At 41.5% G+C, this 20,782-nt stretch overlaps 1 protein-coding gene across 13 annotated transcripts in view; it reads right to left on the reverse strand.

Annotated features, from left to right (window-relative positions):
- The window catches only part of USP45 (ubiquitin specific peptidase 45), a 60,600-nt gene extending 40,839 nt beyond the window's left edge, over window positions 1-19,761 (reverse strand). For 3 of the 13 annotated variants that reach the window (XR_005104742.1, XR_005104740.1, XM_037390850.1), the window contains exons 1-7: window positions 17,566-19,200; window positions 15,986-16,075; window positions 13,913-13,970; window positions 11,185-11,294; window positions 8,892-9,061; window positions 7,189-7,292; window positions 6,586-6,686 (exon numbers count right to left, since the gene is read on the reverse strand). Coding sequence is in view for 10 of the 13 variants with exons in the window: in XM_037390850.1 (XP_037246747.1) it covers window positions 6,586-6,686; window positions 7,189-7,292; window positions 8,892-9,061; window positions 11,185-11,284 (475 nt within the window). In the remaining 3 variants the exon portion in view is untranslated. Of the gene's footprint in view, window positions 1-6,585; window positions 6,687-7,188; window positions 7,293-8,891; window positions 9,062-11,184; window positions 11,295-12,426; window positions 12,446-13,912; window positions 13,971-15,985; window positions 16,076-16,588; window positions 17,068-17,565; window positions 19,201-19,230; window positions 19,344-19,638 lie in introns of those variants that run through there. The other 10 variants (XR_005104741.1, XM_037390849.1, XM_037390838.1 and 7 more) reach the window with 9 other exon arrangements.
- Between the last annotated feature and the right edge of the window lie 1,021 nt (window positions 19,762-20,782).

Consider the following 20,782-nt stretch of genomic DNA (forward strand, 5'->3'; position numbering starts at 1 on the left):
GTAATGACTGCAATAGCTAATACTTCTACAGATTGGGACCGGAGGGTCCTTCTGCAAGATTAACCCAAGGCTGCAAGCATGTTAGTAATCAAAAGGCTAATATGTAATTTTTTAAAGTGAATTTGCACTGTTTCATGGACTCTCGCCGACTTAATCTTGCAACCTGCAAGATTTTAATAGCTGGGCTTTTGGATACAAAAAGTGACTTTTAAGCCAGTATAGACACAACAAGGACCCCAGCAGAAGGATTCCACTGAAATGACTGTCATCTGCTGCTGCCCACAAGGGCCTTCAGCTCTTGACCAAACAGGAGATAACAAGTAGTCCAAGCCATCTGTCTGCATGCAGTAATACCAGTTACAAAGGACCTTGTTAATGTTAATGACAGCAAGGTGGGTGAAAAGCATAAAAGTAATTAAAGTCATAGATCAGTTTCTATCCATAGCTCACCATTACCTCTTTTAAAGCATTGATATGGTGACCCTCAACCTCTCTGCCCTTCTCAGGCACTACTGGTATCAGCCCCAAGTAGGCCTGTCCCTCCACACTGGGGACAGCACATCTGACTGCAACTTGTTTTGGGGCTCACCCATTCAGACTCTGCCTCTTCAGACTCCTGCAGTTCTGTTGTAGAGGTGGCCTTTCTAATCCAGTCACACAGGGAAAACTCTCACCCAAGCTGTGCCTCGATCACCACAACCTTCTTTTCCCTTGACAAAGTGTATCTGGCTGCAGAGACAACATGCTGGTGCACTCTGCAAGACCCACTGTCCAGCTCTCCATCCAGCTCATCACACCCTACTAACCACCTCTTCCTAGGCACCAGGTCAGTGCCTGCCTCTGGTCCCACCACGACATCCACCTCCACTGCTCCCTCCTTAAGCTCTCTGACAGCTGCATTTGCACATAGGCACAGCCTTCATGCTCGGCAAAGCTTCCCAACATCACTCTGCTCTCTCCTCCATGCCAGAAAACCCCCTCTCCACCAGACTCACAGGAGAGGACAGTGGTCAGAGACTGGTCCTCCACTACAGCTCTTGCCTGCAATGCACCCTTTTCTTGCCACTCTTCAGCATATTTTTTTACCTACTTCTGCTCACCTGTAGTCTTGTCTTGTAAGCTCTCTGGAGGCAGGGAACATCACTTTGTCCCACAGCTGCACAGCACCAGCCTGATAGGTATATGACTGAGATTCCTAAGCCAAATGTTAACATAGACATGATACAGTCCATGAATCAGAGCAAGTCACTGTACCAGGTGTACAAACACACATGGTGCTGACACATCCACTTGTAAAAGACGTTCAGAAAACTTACCACAGGTTCCCTATCAAATTGTTTTGCCAGTATTTCAAACATTTGCAGTGCACATGGACTTCTGTACCACCCTTGCTGAAACTGAGCTGTGCCGGGGGGGTGCAGATGGTATGCAAGCAAAAAGATAAATTACAACCAATTTTTATTTCAGACAGGGGAGGAAGCATTTTTGCTCATCTTTTCAATGCAACTTTTTTTTTTTTAATTAAAAATGAGGGTTCCAGAACATGTACTTTTATTCTAAGGTCAAGGCTTTTACATTGAACACAACTCTGGTAATTCAGCTGAAGGTCTTCCCAGTAAAAGCAAGGTTAATAGATTGCCTTTCTTTTACCAAGTTCTCATCATGCTGTATTATGAAATGCTACTAAATTGTCTGGCACTCCTTTTTTATTTACAAAGTTTTTATTTTTTTACAACACTGTATGACAATAAGAATCTACCCCTTAGAAAAACAACACAGTTCTCTTCTGAAATGGTCACTAGCTTTATGTTTTAAAATCCCTATTTCTCTTGCAGTGTTACAATCCCACCAAATTAAAAGACTACAAACTGCAATTTTATTTCTCTGATTCTGCCAGAACATTATAAACCAAAAAAACATGTCTGCACAGTGTGAAAGAGCAAGCTATTCCAGCACCAGTTTCAATTCTCATCACTCAGATGACTTACGCTACACTTCACAAGGAAGTAAGTATGCGGACAGGAAAGAGAAGAATTCATGGATAAAAAGGATAGAATGTCTAAAAAATTTTTTGCCAATGATTCACTTTTCATTTCTTTGCAACATGTATAATTAACAGCAGCCCCTAACAAGTAAGTAAACTTGAAAGAAAATTTATAACCAACAAAAAAAATGTCTTTTTTCTGAAGTGTATCTCAGATCTGGAGAATCAACACACTCTGCTTTGTTTTGCGAGTTAATTTTCTTTTAAGTAGACAGAAGGGACTGATATGATTTCAAGCTCCAAACTACACTTAGTGAAAAATCAGTTATGAAAGAACACAATTCATTTTTACAGTGTGATCTTTTGTCAACTGCTAATATCCACAGACAAATGCAAATCTGAAAAGTTATTCATCATACTATTTGTTTTTCCATACAAATTAACACCTATTACTTGTACTGTATAATTACATATCTTTTAGTCTCTATTTTACATCAATTATGTCCATTAAAAAAGAAATCAAGTTTCTAACTGGCAAATCTGGGCAGCTGAACTTACTAGCAATTCCCCTGCTTGACCTTCCCAACAATAAATTTAACTACAAAATCTGAGAATAAATATTCTTCCTTCCCATTCTATTGCCACACAAACCAATTTAACTGCTCTATAAAAAATAATTAAGTATGCAATCTTATGTCTCCACCAATATCTAATTTGGATTTTATAAAGGAAAATACGTGTAATATTCACATTTAAGACTGCAAAACAATTTATTTTCTCCAGAAAATGAGCAGACATGCAGATCGCAATGTCTCAGCATGGTTTCTGTGTACTACATGTGCATTATGTCCATGTGAAGTTCACAAGTGTGCCACACAGACAATACTGCACCTGCCTTTCTGTGAAAATCATCATGGCCTGCTAACCTTTTTCACAAAGCAAATTTCTGGGTGGTATACCCTAGAAAGCAATCTTGCTTTATTCTTCCATCTTGTGCCCAACATGACCTCTTAACCACACAGACGCCTCTTAAAAAAAAAAAAAAAAAGGAAAAGAAGAAAAAAAAAAAAAAGCAGGCATTGCTGGGTACAACAAACCATAGGATCAGATGCGAAAATCACACAGCTGCAAGCATTCTTTTGGGAACCCAGCACTGGGATTTATCTCAATCGCTTAATGTAATTACAAAAGTCAGTCATGTAGTAGTAATGTAATTTGCACATTTTTACAGCTGAAGTGAACTTGAATCTTTATAAGAGACCGAGTGAAAAGCAGGGATCCTGCTGCCACACTATTCCACCACATTAGTACCAAATGACAAGCATTTTGCTTTTGTTTATTTTCCAAGATGCATTAATTAGGAAATCTATATAACCCTCCCTTCCATGTTTAAACTGATTATTTTATCTTTAAATGACTCCTGCACTTTCAAGAACTTAAAAAACCCTAGCAGCCCTCATCTGCTAACTTATATCCATGCTCATAATGCATTTCTGCAGAAATTTCTACACAATGCTATTTGAATTTTAATGACGCACCATGCCAACCAGTTGTTACAATAGAAAGAGATCCAGACATAGGATGAATTGTTGCTACAGTGCCACATTCTGATATGAAAACTACGCATCTTCACTTTGGCTGCTTTTTTAGAAAGAAACAGAAAAGCAAAGGGAAAAAAGCACAAGACAAAATTTTTAAGTGAGAAATACAAAGTATTAATTGTCAGTTTTACACTAATTGTTTCTCACAAGTTATTTTCATTTATTTAAAATTATTTTATATTTAAAATATAAATATGATATGTATATACTTATTTATACTTCTTATATATAATATTTATATATGCATATAAATAAAATAAGTATATACTGAATATACAAAATATTTTTTAAAAATTCGAAACCAACTAATAACTTAAAGGATGACAGTTACATTGAAAATATCATTGTAACATGAAATAAAATGCTGTACTTTAAAACTCAAAACCTAGGTTATCAATAGTAGAGATGATTTTCACTGTTAGACTTCATGTCCTTTGTGTTCTGGACAACAGCATGAATTACATTTTGATTTTATTTTTTTAAAAAACTTTAAAAACCTTAAAGGCAGTCTAATTTAAAGAAAAGAAAAAAATCCTACTTAAGTTACATTCCTTTAGGGGAAGCAGCAAGTGTGTGAGCCCAAGTATTTGACATAAAACAGAAAAGACACTGCAGTTACATTTATCAAAGTGAAAGAGGAATGCCAACTCTGGTTGGGAACTCCCTCTCACACCACTTATTTATCAACACACAGCTGTTTCCCAGCCTCTTCCAGCGAGAAGCCTGGCCCAAAGCAACAGACCATGCCAAACAGCTTTTTCCTTTTTTCCTTGCCACTTAAGAAAACCCAACAAATTATCTTTGGGCCAACGTTCCCAGAGCTCTCAAAGAACGGCAGCCAAACCACTCAGCGCAGCCATACTCTGCCACATGAACAGGGTCACAGACTTCCACCTTTAAAACATTACCAGAAGTACATGCACACACTTTTTGCGTGAAGCTTGCACATGAGCCTCAGCCCTTGCCCAGCAAGGAGCAGGAGACACGACTGCCCTGCAGAAGCAACCTCCGTACGCTCAGACCTCTCGCTGCTGAGGCGGCCACCCTGCAAGGCTTGTGCATGACTTCTCTAGCTTTGAAGGACACTAGCGCAACTGTCCACACACTCAAAACCAAGCACATGCATGAACTTGAAGGAGGAAGCATAACCACGCAGACTGGTAACACGCGGTCCCAGACGCTGGGAAAGCAGACTCCTCAGTCTGTCATCAATGTAAAACTGTCCTGCACGTCCCACCGCTTTGCAGGAGGACCCTCACACTGCCCACAACACTGCTCACCTGACATCACCACTGGCACCCAACCACCTTTTACATCACTGCCATGAACCTCCTTTTCCAGGGCACCAAAGCAAGCAGGGCCAAATCAGTGCACTGCTGCCACAAAATGTGCAACCACAAACTGAAGCTAGCTAGTTTTTCATTTCAACACCTGTTTTCAGAAACTGAAGGGAAAACAGGTTTAAACAAAATAGGAAAAAAAAAAGGGGGGAGGGGGAAGAAAAAATGTTCATGCCCTCAACAGTACAATTTTGTTTCCAGTTATAGAAAAGAGTTTCCAGTCTTTATCAGGTGAATACTAAAAGGACATATATGCATTTTCAAAACAGAGAATCAAAATGAAACACAAAAACATACACAGCAGCAGTGTATTCTGCCCTGCTCTGCTATAAACATCTGATTTTTAAAAAATCCTGCGCCTAATTTAAGCTTACTTTTCCTGAGTTAGTTTGGAATTTCAGTTGCTTAATTTAAGATATTTCACAGAAAACTTGTAAGTGCTATACTCTGAAAACCAGATATTTTTAAATGTCACAAATTAAGAATCTAAACTATGAAGCACAGAGTCATAGCAAAGTCTTATCCAGCAATACACAAACAGAATGAAATTGTTTCCATTAAATTAACTGAAACAAACACTACAGCATTTTCATCTACAAGCAAGCTGCAACACCCATTTACTACACATAAATGTGAGCTGTGAACAAAAGTGAAATGAATGACATACTGTATTTTCATTACTCTAAGCAAAAAGAAGCAATTTACCAATTTATTACAATTAAATAGTTTAACATACAACTTGTATTTCCGAGCGACCCTTCATTTTTTTCCCCTCAAAAAATATGTAACACCTCTTAAAACCAATTTATGCACATGCAGCTTGAGGAATACCACGTCTAATTCAAGTAAGGCAATGCTTCTCCATACTTACCTCTAAGTAGTTGATTATCTCTGCTAAAAACTGCAACCAATTGTTCTAGAAGTTTACCCTAAACTGTGTTTTGTCAAGAAAATCTGGAATCCAATGCACTCTCTAAGTCACAAGCCAGAAATGCTGCCGAGTGTGTTACAGCAAGGATGAATATCATCAACATTATCACGAGTAGACAGCTGAGGGCCACAGTTACCAAGTTCTATCTACTATTACATACATTGAGAAGATATAGTAGGCTCCTAACATAAGAAAATAACTTAATAATATTTTCTATTAATAGAAATGTGCATACTACCAATTAAAACCCAGTAACATAAATTAACAGAAAGCATTACATCCAACAACAGAGAACTAGAAAATCCACTTAAATCTCACTACTGTGGAAAACAAATTTAAATCAGAAAAATGTAAAGTGTGACACATCCATCTGAGGAAAATTCAATTTACTTATGCTTCTATATAGCTTTTGTGCATTAATTTCTATGGCATCTTATGTAAGGTAACGTCTTCTGTAAAATAAACTTTCTTCATTAAAGACAAAATTTGAAGAAACTGTCCTACAATGCCCAAAATATTTTTAAAATGTAATCATACTATAGAAAAGAAATGACATTATGTTTTGATAGACATTACTTGCCCAAGTAATTGTGCAATTACAAATTGCATTATACTCACACCATACATAATTTTTCAATTTTATGTTTAACATGACTCAAAACCTGAAATGTTTGTTTTTAGACAGTACATTACAGATGTCTCCAGATAAAACTATTTGTGTAAACTTACTTGGTTCAGCCCTGGAACCATGTTTTTGAAGAAAGTCAACTATCTGAGCCAAAACCTTTTTGTTGCAATGTGTTGACAGCTCTTCATCACATTCATAACACCTAAACAAAAGAAGAAATGAACTAGAATTCAGGATATCTGGATGCACCTCCCAGCTCTAACAAACCTCTCAAACAACCTTGTACAAATTACTTAAGCTCTAGGTTTCAATTTTTCATACTAAAAAGAGGAATAAAATTGAATTCTCTCATCTCATATATGCTCTTCGATAAATCAGTCTCAATTCACTGTGATACTTAGAGACTTAAAAAATCTCAGTCTATAGTCCTGCAAATAATCATACAGAAACAAGCAGGAAGGACAAGCTCCAGCCAACTCTCCACAGAGCACAATGGACTCAAACTTCTAGCCTAGTACTGATCTGTGACCCCTGTGAGAGTCCTAAGGACAAAGTAATTTTCTCTCCAAAAAGCCTGCCCTTCCTCTCTATAAAGTATTCATTTTATCTCTCAGAATCGTTCTTTATCATGAGAGGACACTGCTTTAAGATATGAGTAGTCCTTATATACAAGCATACACAAACACCTGCGCACTCATTCTTACCATATGATCCATGTGCTGAGGTTGATAACAATGCAATGGGGTTCTGTGCGTGCTGTCTGGAAGTGTTTCAGAGAATGTTGGCCTTCTGAGTTTTTACTACATCCCTAAAAACAGACACATCAACACAAAGGGGAAAAAAGGGAAGCATGAAAAGAGTGTATTATTAGTAAATAAACTACAAAAGATTCACTTTTCAAAATCAGACGTAAAGCTATATTGCCCTAAATACTCATTTAGCATTCTCAAGGATTGAGAGGGTTTAACATTCTTTATAATCCAGTGTGACAAAGATATCAAATAACTTTTTTTTTTAAATGAACAAATTTTCTTTTTACTAATAAAGGAAAATCCATGACAACACAAAACCAAAATCTCATCTTTTCTACTTGGAAAAAATCAGTTAAAAGTATAGAAAATTATTGGTTTAACTTAACAGAAACAATTCCTAGCTTTTGAATAAGTATTGAATAGGTATCAATAGAAAATTATGCCATTCACAGAAGTTAGAATTCTCTAAAAAGATGTGAATGAAATGAATATGTAGAATATTTGGTCCACAAAATATCAAGGAAAGGACAGCACAGGTAACACCCACTGCTCCAGACTTCCAAATGCTTTCCAGACAGCAAACACAAAAGGTACATAAATTGTTTTGTACTAAAAAGCTACTCAGAACACACCATTTATGCACACCAACTTCAAGAGAAAGTATTTGCTATTTTTTCAGTATCTACACAGTGGGACTTAGAAGATTCAGGACTGGCCTCTAAATGAGGCATGAGCTTTGGAGGCTATTAACAGCAAAAACATGAAAAAGCACACAGAGTTAACTTGTTTTAAAAGCCCTCCTTATCTATAAATTTTCAGAGACAAGACATGAGAGTCCTCCTCAGATCTATTTAACTATCTTCTGAAGCCTGCAAATAGCATGTTTTTTTCCAAAATTAAATCTGTTCAGATAACACTTGTAGGAGTTTGCTTCTGTCCTTACTACACTAAAACCTACTGAAAGTCTAACAAAATTGTGAAATGCTTTGTTTAGGCAACTACTAGCTGAATAAAGTGTAACACTGCCTGTAACTTGATTTCTTCTGTATCAGGCTTTACTTCACTCACAGGGTAGAAACCTGTGCAAGCCCTTGGGGTCAGGACCTGTGTCATCTTAAACTCTGAGGCCACAATTTGACATCACAACTGATCCAATCTAATGGCTAGCTGCCACAAAAAGCAGCACTCTCACTCCAGCCCAGTCCTTTCTCCCTGGTTTCAATCAAATCTAGCAATTGAGCGTCCACAGTACAAGTTGATTCTGCAATATACTTATTTGTTTTTTCATTAATTTGCATTTGCAGAATCCTCTGCCAGATGAGCCAGGTGAATGGATGCATTTGCAACCACACAGTTCCTGAAGCCAATTCTCTGTAAGTGGTAAGAGCATGCCGATGAACAGAGAAAAGGCAGGACCTTCACTTGCTACTTGCGATGCCAAACCACACCATCACACATAAAACTAACCAAAAACGAGATGTAAAGCCACATCCCACTCCACTGAAGAAGCTGAAGCATAAACTCTCACAACTAAGCACTCTGTCACACTGTTCACTGAAGGTAATGGGATACCAAACAGAGAAGGATACACACCAGTGATATCTTTTAGAAAATCAGGGCTGATCCACCTCTGTAAATGTACAGTATATGCTCACCTGAGAGCCACATTTGAGACACAGCCATATGTCTGAAGGTGCCACGGGCTCACCATCACTCATCCGCCTCTCCTTCAGACATTCTGCGCATATTGACCAGACACTCTGAGCTACCGCTCTCTTCACATGGTGCACATCCACTGCTTGGCTCACATGCTGGCAGGTTAAGCCTAGAGAAAACAACACATACTCACTTTCATACATTAAAAATAATACCCATGAAAGGGAGCACCTGTACACTAAAAGCAGAGTCTTCAATGAATTCAGCAATAGGAAAAAATAGCAAAGAACTAAAATACAAAAAATCAGCTAGCTGCTCCCTATATACTGAATTTTACGAAGGATCTATTTCAGTCTTTCTATAATGAAAATCCTTTTCAAGTCAATAAACACTACTTCTTAAAAACAGATAAACTACTTTGTACAAAAGTACAAAGATTACTTTTTTACAAAATTAATTTCCTTGGTTTTTTGGTTTGTTTTTTTTGTCACAGTAAAATACTACGTAAGTCTATTTTTGCCTATAACGTTACAGGCAGCTGACCTCCTTTTCAATCCATAAAGATTTTCAAATACCCATGCACCCCTACTACAACTGCCCATTCTGAACACGAATATCAATGAGCTTTCTTCTTTGTCGTATTTTTCACATAAATTCCACTATAATAGCACAGAATAACCTATGTTTGAAGGAACCTCTGAAGGCAATCTTGTCCAAATCCTCATTCAAAACTGGGCCAAATATAAATTTAGTTCTGGTTGCTGATGGGATGGCTTTGTTCAGCTGAGTATTGAATATCTCCAAGGACAGAGGTTTCACCAACTCACTAGAAAATCAGCTTTCTGTCTGACCATGCTCAGGGTGAAAATAAAGTAAATTTCCTCACACCTAGCCAAATTTTCCTTGCCCTAACTTTTGTCTGTTGCCTTTAGTCCTTTCATTGTGGACCTCCTGGAAGAGTCTGGCTCTGCCTTCTCTATAACCACCTATCGGGCAGTCAAAGAAGGAAACCATACTCTCACTCCTTTGGCTAAAGAAAATCCATTCCCTTCAGCCCCTCTTCATGCATCATGTTCTCAATCTCCTTAACAACATGGAGGTGGTGACCTGCTGTTGGACTCACTCCGACAAGTCAATGTCTTTCTTGCAACAGGGAGCCCACAACTGAACACAGTACTCCAGATGAAGCCTCACAAGTGCTGAAAAGATGGAAAGAATCACGTACCTCACCCTGTGCACTAGTTAATGCAGTCCAGCATACAGTAGGCACAAGCCACACTTTTATTCAGCATGTGCACTAGGACCACCAGGACCTTTTCTGCAAAGCTGCTTTCAAGCCATTGATTCCCACCCTGTAATTGCACACAGTTATTTTGGCCCAGATGCCAAACTCTCCACTTGCCATTACTGAACTCTTGAGAAGCTCCTGCCAGCTCACTCCTCCAGCCCATCTAGGTCACTCTGAATAGCAGACCTAGCCTCCAGCGTATCAGTTGCTCTCCTCCATTTGTTGTCATGAAGATGACAGAGTGTAGTCTCACAATGACATCACCTAGCTCACTCAGTATCTTCAGATGCATCCCATCTGGTCCTATGGACTTGTGCACATGCTACTTGCTTATCAGCTCTCAGTCTTCTACTCTGGACAATGCTTAAATCCCCCAGTCTGCCATTAGGCTCAGGGACCAGGGAGGACCGAGTGCAGGGCTTACATGTGGAAGCAGAGGCAAAGGATTGAGTCCTCAGCCTTTTCCCCTGTCCTGTGTCCCCAGGTCCCCTGCCACCTCAAGCAGCAGGTCTGCACTTAGCTTAGCCTTCATTTTACTGTCACAATATCCATACAAGCCCATCTTACTCTTCACACCCCTCATCAGATTCAGTTCTAACTGAGGCTGGCTTACTTTATCCCATCCTTGCACACTCAGGGGCCCTGCAAGAGCAGCCCAAACCTGCACCCACCCTCTGCCATTTCGTTTTGCCTCTGAGCTCAGCTGGAAGCTTCCCACTCAGCCAAGCAGCCTCCTGCTACATGTCTGACCTTCCACACACAGGCAAGGACCATTCTCCTGCTCTGAAGAGGTTGTCATCGAAGATCAACCAACTGCCCAGCCCTTCAGGGCAGTCACATAGTGTAACAACCAATCATGTCATAAACACTTGACTGGGGATATTTCTGTTACAAATTCAAACAAGGAAAGTATTTCATGGTACCACTGATTTGTGGTTTTCATCAGTCATCAAGGAAGTCGTTAGCCCTCAACCTCAGGGCTAGACATCGCCTAAAGTATTTACCTGAAATATCGTCTGAAGAGTCCTCATCCTGTGGCCTGTTAGGCCTTTTGCTTCGCTTTGGTTTCTCGGGGTTGGCTCTTGATGGATCTTTCACCCGCATCTGTTACTCACTAGGAAAGAGAAACAGGTTGCTTTATTGTCTAAATGCTTCATCAAATGTAGTCAGTTTGAACTCTTAAAAGCACAAGATCAAATCACACATTCAAATCTCACCAACACAGTTTTAGGCTTTGACTAATGTCAGTTCCTGTGTAACAAGGAACATGAATGTGTCAGGCATAAACTCTTAGGAATGCTGCAACATCAATTAGTTACAATTCATAATATGTAGTATACCTGTAGCTACAGGGGACACACACTCCCACGTAGGGGTGTTAAAATATTTGAGATATTGAGATTTTCTTTGTAACATACTCCAGAGCTCCAGCCATACCTTACCAGAAAAACTTCATCAAAATAAAAGCTTTTCCTCCTTAACATATCTCCCTTATGAAAGGTTTTAGTCACCACTTACCCTTGCACATTCCCCAAAAGCTTTTGAGCAATTTCCAAACACTTCAATAAAATAAGTCTTCCAAATCTCATGATCTCATGAAAGTGCCCTCTCTTATGAGTGAGAACAGACTGGCATGCAAGCTGACCCTTCTATTAAACATCAGAGAATCCATACGGATGAAGTTTCTCATAGGAAATTTGGGTCACTAATCAAGGAGTCCTATGAGGAACAGAATCAAAGGATAAATATTTGCCACTAAACTTTAAAAAAAAAAATCCTCAGAGATTTCATCCAAATGCAAATTCACTGAAGGAGTATAGCTGTGCATCACACAAAGAGCTTTTGAGGTTTAGTTTACAGGTTGTCTTTTAACAATGTGCTTGATTAAAAAGAAAATGTTTTCACATACGAAGCACGTGAATGTAAGATAGTCAAATATTCATACATTGCAACCCTGTGAGCTACTCTGTTCAGGAAAAAAAATAACATCTTGTTGTGTACCACAAACAGCTTAATAATGTTGCCTGAGCTACCAGTACCAGATGTTTTCAACTGTGAATCCACATTTATGTATAGGAAACCTCTAAAATGTCCAACATTTCAGAACAGCAAAAGATACATTCTTGCTGCAGATCGAAGAGATAAGTTTGCCAAAGTTTAGACTGTTTGTCTAAGTTTTTAAATCCTCTCTGCATATGCATTTAGACCTTTGTGTTACTGAAGCTCTGAGAGACATGGAAATTGACCTCTATATTGAACTCTGTATTTCCTCTCCTTTCTTATCCATTAAGCTGATCAGCAGAACAGTCGTCAATATCAATACTGGAGCACCACCATCACTGGTATCTGAACAGCCTTCACTGAAGTGAAGCAGGTAATCCATACCTCCGAACTCCAGTTCCAGGTTCCTACATATCTGGACAGACATCTCTACATCTGCCACACACTGTTAGTGCTGGAGGTTTTCTGCATGAACGTATCAATTACAGATTTACTTTGGACAAGTCAAATTTCTATATAGTATGAAAGAAACCTTTACTCTGCTTCATTGCATCAATGGCTTCATTGCATCAATGGCTTCATATCTCCTCAACCTTTCAAAATGCACTTCCATTTTTTTCAGAATGGTACATTTACATAGCAATCAGGTTACACTATATTAAATAACATTATGTTCTTAAGTCACAGATTTCAAAATTTCCTGCACTTAAGAGTATAAAGCTTCAAATGTTCAGACATGTAAGTGAATGCCACTGAATTCAGCTTTGCTGATTTTGTAGGTTCAAAGTCATGTTCATACAGTAAGATCTGAATATTCCAGCTCTTGACTATTTATATTCAACAAATGTTAGCACGCCTTGACATCAACATCCCTGCATTATGGCATCCCTAGAACATGACAAGGTGCTTCAGACCCAAACAACTTCAACTGTGCATTTCTGCCTTGGCACCTTATCATATATACCCAAGCTTCATGTGAAACTACCTATCACTGCTTGCCACAGTGCCGCTTAACTGAGCACAAGATTCATCAAGACATTCATCAAATAGTAAGGCTGATACATCTTCTGTAGAAAACCCATGATTTTTAACTAAATTATGTAAAGAGTCAATAGCAAAGACAGCAAAAACATCCTCCCTAAAGGAACGTAGTTGTGTTTAGGTTATTCAACATTGACATAAACAATCTACGAGTTCATTTCAGCACAAGAATTTTTATCTCTTTGGACAGATTATGTAAGACTGTCCAAACCACAGATTTCACCCCAATGAAAGTCACGTTTGTATCAGTACATTTTAAGATCTTGGGTAACTTCATGGAAGAACAATTATGGGCCTGACCAGCTGAAATACAAGGAAGTCTTTACCACCTGTGAAATCCTGTGGCCCACAGGCCAGGTGATACAATCCAGATCGGGGCACACACAGCCCACCACTGAATCCACTCTCTCAGGTCCTTCAGGACACGTGGAAAAGACAGTGTCATCTGATACCCGCAACAACTGAAAAATGGTGTTTCTAGCCCAACATAACTGACATGGCATTTGAAATGAAGACTGGGATGAGAAGCAGGCATTCACACTGCAGGTTTGGGAACCCACCAAGCAACACAGAGACTTTTGAGTCTTATTTCAGTAAGAGCAGCCAAAACAAAAGGTAACATGGACCATTAGACTGATCAGTTCTCATGAACACACACAGACAGGCATCCATCAGACAATGTTTACTGACCTGTGAGCTCTTGGAAAAGCCTCAGCGTATCAAGGACCTAACCAGACAGGGTTTGTGCCTGATTTTGAAAAGCATGGAAGTGGGATCAAAGAGTAAGAGCAATGAGCTACTCTGTATGCATCTACAATGCAAGCAGCACAGTATATATGCAGTACTATCTGCATTTTTCCCATATATTCAGACACAGAAAACACTACAAATAAAAGATCTCATATAACAGTTTAAAACATGATCAACATTTCAAATCGAAACATTTATGCCAGGAATTGGATCATTATATTTAATTGAGATAAACAAGGAAGAAATCTAAGGTGTTTCAGAAATTACTTCTCAGAAATATTTCAGTTTATGGGAAATAAAAGATTGAGATTTTACTGGAATGAAAACCCTGAAGAAACACAGACCCAAGAAAGAATGAAATACAGCTAAGAAAAAAGCAAGAGAGAAAATCAATAGGAACCTTCCTGTTGACCATAGGGCACAAGCCATTCAGAACAAGCAGGCAGAGGAGAAACAAACTATTTGCACAAAATGAACTCAATACACTTGAGATTAAAAACCATGGCAATATTCCCATGGTTTGCCTCTTTCCAACCCATTCTCCTAATTTTTGAATGTGTTCAGTGAGTAATTTGTCACTACAGCCATCAACTGCAGAGTGACGCTCTCTCTTTCCCTATGCAGAAAGCAGTCTCCATGAATCCTTGCTTTGAAGTTTCTTTTTGTGATGGAAAACCAAATTAAATGGGAAATTTTTCATTTTGTAGACACAAAATCAAGTCACAGTGCAAATACTTGACTAATGAATCTGACAAAAAAAACCTGATTTTTGTGGTAGAAAAAGCTGAGTTCAGTAGGTATGTTAGCTCCACCCTGATCTCCATTTGGCACACAGTAAAAATCTTCAAGTAGAAATTACACAGTTTCATAGGGAAAAAAATAAAAATATAAGGAGCTAAATCTCTTCTTTTTAAACAATCATTTCATACAAAAATAAGAACTAGTCCTTGCAAAACATGTTCAGATTCTCTGACCTCAGCATACAAGAGTTTGAAGTGTAATCATCATCACTTGTTATTCTATTTACTTTTTCGCTTCTTAAGACTCCTAATGCCAGTTTACCTACAAAAAGCTGATTAAGATCAAAAGCTCCTCATAACTGCTCACTTCAATCTTTCTAGAAAGAACAAATCACTTCAAAAGCAGCAGAATGATCTGCCTACCTAATTTTAAAAGCTTCAAATTTGACAAAATGCCAGAAATCAACACACTAAATTTTTTAAGTTAAATCTAAGTTATGCCTAGACTATTTTAAATGTAAGGTATACCTGAAACAGTCTATATTTAACAGCATTAATATTTCTATATTTAGAAATGCACCCTCTTCATAAAGTATATATTTAGAAACTAAAAATAGATGGGTGTAGCTCCCAAAATACATAATTGGTATTTTTAAAAAATTTCTATTTTACTGGAACTCCATAGAGCTAGGACCAATAAAAGATACAAGGCTAGTGTGCACTAGAATTCACTTTTCTTTGGGGGGGGGAACACATCACACAAAAAAACCCCAAAGAGGTCATTCCTCTTCACAGCATTTTTATGCAAGAGAGGTGGAGAAGCAAGCTATATCTTCACTGTCTGGACTCCCCAAAACCTATCCCCATCTTATCATCTTGCACTCCTTCCTTAGAGGCTCAGTCCTTCCTCCTACAATGTGTGCAGCTCACTTGCTAAATTTTGAAATGTGCCACCTTAGTGAGTTTTCTCATGATGCCTTCGCTACAATGCTTATTAGAAACCCAAACCAGATCATCAGTACATTAGAGAAATAACCTGCTGTGCTACTACCACATCACTGTATCCATCTGTCAAGACCCACTTTTGCCCTTCTCTTGTAACTAGGGTGCCAGCTCTTTCAGGCAAATGCCACGTATTTTTTCTTATCTGTGTAATACTTATCACAACATTTTTCCTGATTCTTGATTAACTAGGAGGATTACAGTTGCTTTGCTAGAATGCAAACAAGAAAAAATTGGTGTAATAACCACCAGCTCATGTAAGCATCCTTACCTCATGAAATATAGTCAAGTGAATCTACAGGTAGTCTCCAGGCACTATTTTGGATACGGGTAAGACTCTCCCAGTAGGACCTCCCATTAACTGTGAAAATAATATTGTTAATTACTTATCAGTGAGAACCTGAATTCAAAGAAGCTGGGGCAAATACATTAACCTCAGTCCCTCAATTCATCTGAAGTACTCTAAATTCCAGCTGTCTCACCATTTGTAGTCCTATGTTCAAGTTAAAATGATACCATTTTATGTTGCTAATGCAAAAAAAACCCTGCATCACACTGAAAAGTCACAGCATGCACTAAATACAGTGAAAAATTATCACTTTCAACTAATTTAACAGAACTGTCCAGCTGTCAACAGCAGCCTAGCACCAAAGCAAGGGGCTGAGGAACAGCACTGATGTGCAGATTAAATGCAAAGGCCAAGATGCTCCATTAGCACATCCATGAAGGGTCTTTATGAGCTTCCATGAAACTGTAAGAGTACAGAAAGAAGAGTCTTGCACAGGTCAGTAATGCCAGATCCTCTGCAGAATTGCTACATGTTTTGATATAAGCTACAACTTAATATATTTTGGATGTCTGTTCCGAGCGTTACCTGTGGCATTTTGGCTGGCTCGCCGCTAGATCAAATGTCACCCAATCAGAGCAAGAACTGCATCCATCACAGTGTAGCAACCGGGCAGTGTCACCCATCAGAGGGCCAGGAGGCTCAGCACTCTTGACAGCCACCGAAACCTTTGCGGCAAACAAGCCCATGCTGCCTGCTAGAGCAGTAAAAGGACCAGAACTGCTGACTGGTAGTGGCAGCAACACTTCTTCCTCTGGAAAATGTCATCTGAAATTCTGAAAGTGTCATCTCCAAGATTTCCTAGCCCAAAGGCACATCACACATCCTACACCGTCACTGGAGCTCAAACGCCAATCTTGACATTATATTACAGTCCTAAAAGGGTGAGACACTGATGTACTTTCTGCGCAAAGATGAGACGGAGCCCTCAGACCACTAGATACAACTTTTCAAGTGACAGTAAAAATCCCATAGCATTTCTCACTTTAATTAATACTTCCATCCAGCCACCCATGCTAAATATGGCCTGTCAGCATTCATGTTTTCAGATTTCCTACTGAAACCCATTTGCCACAGAAAAATTACTTCTAAGGATGAACAGAAACCAGATGTGTCCAGAAACAAGAATGAAAAGACCCTGTAACTGGGCTCATGACTAAAGTAAATTAAAGGACTGAGTGGGTAAAAGGAACAGCATTTTGATGACATATTTTTGCTAATATCTTACAGCAAAGGTCTTACGGAAAATTATCAGGGATACCCATCAATACCCAACCTCATACAGCAAACAACTTTTGCTTATGTTCTCTATTCCACCTTAAATATAATTAAAAATAATATGAATAGACCAAGAGGGAAAAATTAACATGGATTTTCTTACAAATCCATGCTTCAAAAAGCCAAACACATAAGCACCATAAAAAGAGCTGTGGCTTGTAACTAATGATGTTGGCCCACAAGTGAAAACGCAGTCAGATGGCAGAGCTGACAGACTATGCACTCACATGATATGAACACCAATACAACAGTGCCATCGCCACAGAAAATCTGAGGGTGTAACAACTGGAACAGCTGGAGAGTAACCAGTGAACTCACAGTATCTTGGCAGGATAACCATGTGGACAAAAACTTGGAAAAAAGTGGTCCAGTTGTCGTAAGACCACATAAAGGGCAACATGAGCAAAGGATGAACTTCAGAGAAATACTGATTGTGTCAAATCTAAAAAAAAAAAAAGGAACTGTGGTTGCAGCACAGCATGTGAGACAGCAGGCCCACACAAGATAATACGTTATGCTAAGACTCACCTTGCATCCCTGCCTAAAGGGCCAAGTTGGTACAGATGAAGGAAGGCAACGGCTGCACTTAACATCCCATCTCCTCTGGAAGGGTGTTGTGGGAGTCAGCTAATTAATGGGGCAGAACAAATGAAACCATCAAGGGCTACAGAAGACTAGTCTGAGCTCTCTGAAAGTCAAAGTCTTGCCACCCAGAACAAAACATTTCATTCCATTTTCTTCCTCCATACAAACTGCCCCAGTTTGCTTTGGTGATACATCTAAAGTGGAACAACTTGTCCTTGATCTACGATTGATGCTTACAGCAGAACCCATGAGACACTAGCTGCATTTCTGTGAACGTCGCAGAAACAAAACTACAGAGCACCAGTTCTTCAATATTTCATGAAGAAAGCTGACAAAATATTTACAACCGTAGCAAACTGCAGAGCGATTTCACAAAGGCATACTCTGCTACCAATCTGGCACATGTTCGTTCCACTACTATGCTTCCATTTGAAAAGCTAGAAAATGAGAGTGGAAAGAATCCTTTAAACACAACCTTGCTATATATGCTAGTATGAGAGGATTATTTAATGGAATTGGGAAATACTTGTAGCTAAAGATGACCAACAAGAATACAGTGCGCCACCTGGAGTTATTGCCATCTGCTTCTATGTTCTTGATGTCTTACTTTACTCTTCGGTATCTGTGTTCAATTTGCTGTCTTGCGCATTCTGTTTAACTGCACAAGTAGCAACATACCTATAGCAAGAGCTGGATGAAGTCCTAAAGCAAAATACCATCAACAGCAAAAGGTGGAACGACAATCCAGGAATCAGAGAATCAAAACATTAACTCAAATACAATATGCAGAGTTGCAGACAGGGGTCTAAGATACCACCTCTCTGATTAATCAAGAGGACTGTCACCAGGCTGTCGTCTAACCACCAGGAACATACCAGTCTGCATTCACAGAAAACAAAAGTTCAGGTAGCAGAGTGCCAGCGCTGCAGCCACACGAACCGCCTGCTGCAACACTTGGCACGGGGAGCCCACAGCCTGCCTTCACGCGGCCACGCAGCAGTGGCAGCAGGCCGGCAGTGGCATCACCAGGCCAGCATATGCCACGCTGTCAGAGCGGGGCAAAAATAACCACGCCAGCCTCATGACACAGAGCAGCAAGACCGTTTCATAACAGCGTTCACCTGCTAACTTGCCTAATGCAAAGTGATCAGAGCTTATGTTTAAACCCCACCAAAGGCGACGCTACCGACCCTCTCTGACTTAATAGACAGAGAAACTGCGGGTCACGGCGAGAGCCCGGTGCTGCTGCCCTCGTGTTACGGTAGGGCCAACCTATTTTAGACCGAAAGCGGCCGGCCGGCACCTACCCACTCCGCGTCCCCGCGGGCTGCGCTCGGCCACCGGTGCGGAACGTCGCGGAAGGAGCGCCGGGAAGCGGCGGGGGCGGCCCTCCCGGCCCGGGGACACGGCGAGGCAGAAACACCCCACCCCCCCCGCCGGGCACAAGTGTCGCGCCCCCTCCCCGCGCCCCGCCCGGCTGCACCTGCGCTGCGCTCCCCGGGACGCGGCTCCACAGGCCGCGGGCCCGGCCCCCGTCATGGCGGGGCAGATCGGCCCGGCCCGGCCCGGCCCGGCACGCCGGCCTCGGCCGCGCGCGTCAGCGCCGAGGCTCCACGGCCCCCCGGGCTCCGCAGGGGGAGCCCGCCGCGGACACGGCGCCCCGCGGCCTGTGCCGGCGGCCTCCCCCCTCCCCGCCCCGAGCGCCCCGCACTCACGGCGCGACCGGCGGCAGGCAGGCGAGCGCGGCGGCAGGAAGCGGCAGAGGAAGCTGGGCCTTAGCCAGTCCCGCTCCGCTCCGCTCCGCCCGGCGCGGCCCGCCCCCGGCCCCGCCGCGCCGCTCCCCGCCCCAGCCTCAGCCTCAGCCCGGACGGCTCCCCGCAGGCCCCGGGCGGGCGGGCGGCCGGGCTGTCCCCGGCGCCGTAGGAGCTGGCAAGGGGGGGGCGGCTGGGGGCAGGTAGCGTGGAGGGCGGGTGGCACCGGGGGGTGGTGCCGGGTCGGGGATGAAATGCGTCTTCCCGGTAGGAAGGGCGGCGGGGCGGGAGCTTGCCGTGGCCCGCCGAGGGGCGACAGGTGGCGGCGGGTCCGCCTGCGGGGCGCCCTGGGGACTCAGTGCAGAGAAGGGCAGGGGGTGCGGAGGGAGGGGGACGTGACGGGGTCACCTCCGCATCAGAGTTTGGCTGAAAGACCTGGGGACACCGCAGTAGGTTTGTGGGCGAGGGGAGCAGGCCAGCAGGCTCGCCTGTGCGCAGGGGTGCGGATGGTCGTACCTAGAGGCTGTGCACAGGGGTCTGGGCCCTGCCTGGGGTTTCAGGGCAGCCACTGGGGAGTGACTGGAGGGAGGTCAGAGCCAAAGGTGCTTGTCCCAGCCGAGGGACTGGCAGAGTAGAGGGGGTCCAGTGTGAAAGGGATGAGGAGCTAGTGGAAACTGGGATGGAGATTAAACTCAACATGTGGCTAAACAGCAAGGGAGGCTTTATTTGGACAGAAGGCAAATCTGAATTAAGGATTGAGAGATGGTTTTATTGGAATAAGCTTATCCAGTGGTAAACCATAGAGCAAAAAGGAGATGTTTGCTGTGTTGCCCCTCAAAAACCAAGGATGGAGAACCTGTAGTGGATCTGCTGACAAGCAGACTGAAAGAATGGTTAGAGAAGCACGTAGAAGTCATTGGACCAAGCAAAGGCAAGATGTCAGGAAGGGTATTGTTGAAAGAGGTTGTCAGATTAAGCAGGATTTGATTTAGGTAGGAAGAATTCTTTAGGCACTTCAGTGACAGTGGTGACAACCGAGCACAAAGATCGGCAGGCAGGCTGCAGACTATGTAACAGAGGAGCCCAGACACGGGTTGTGAACACCATG

Source organism: Falco rusticolus, chromosome 6 (genome assembly GCF_015220075.1).
Source record: "Falco rusticolus isolate bFalRus1 chromosome 6, bFalRus1.pri, whole genome shotgun sequence".
Lineage (NCBI taxonomy): Eukaryota > Metazoa > Chordata > Aves > Falconiformes > Falconidae > Falco > Falco rusticolus.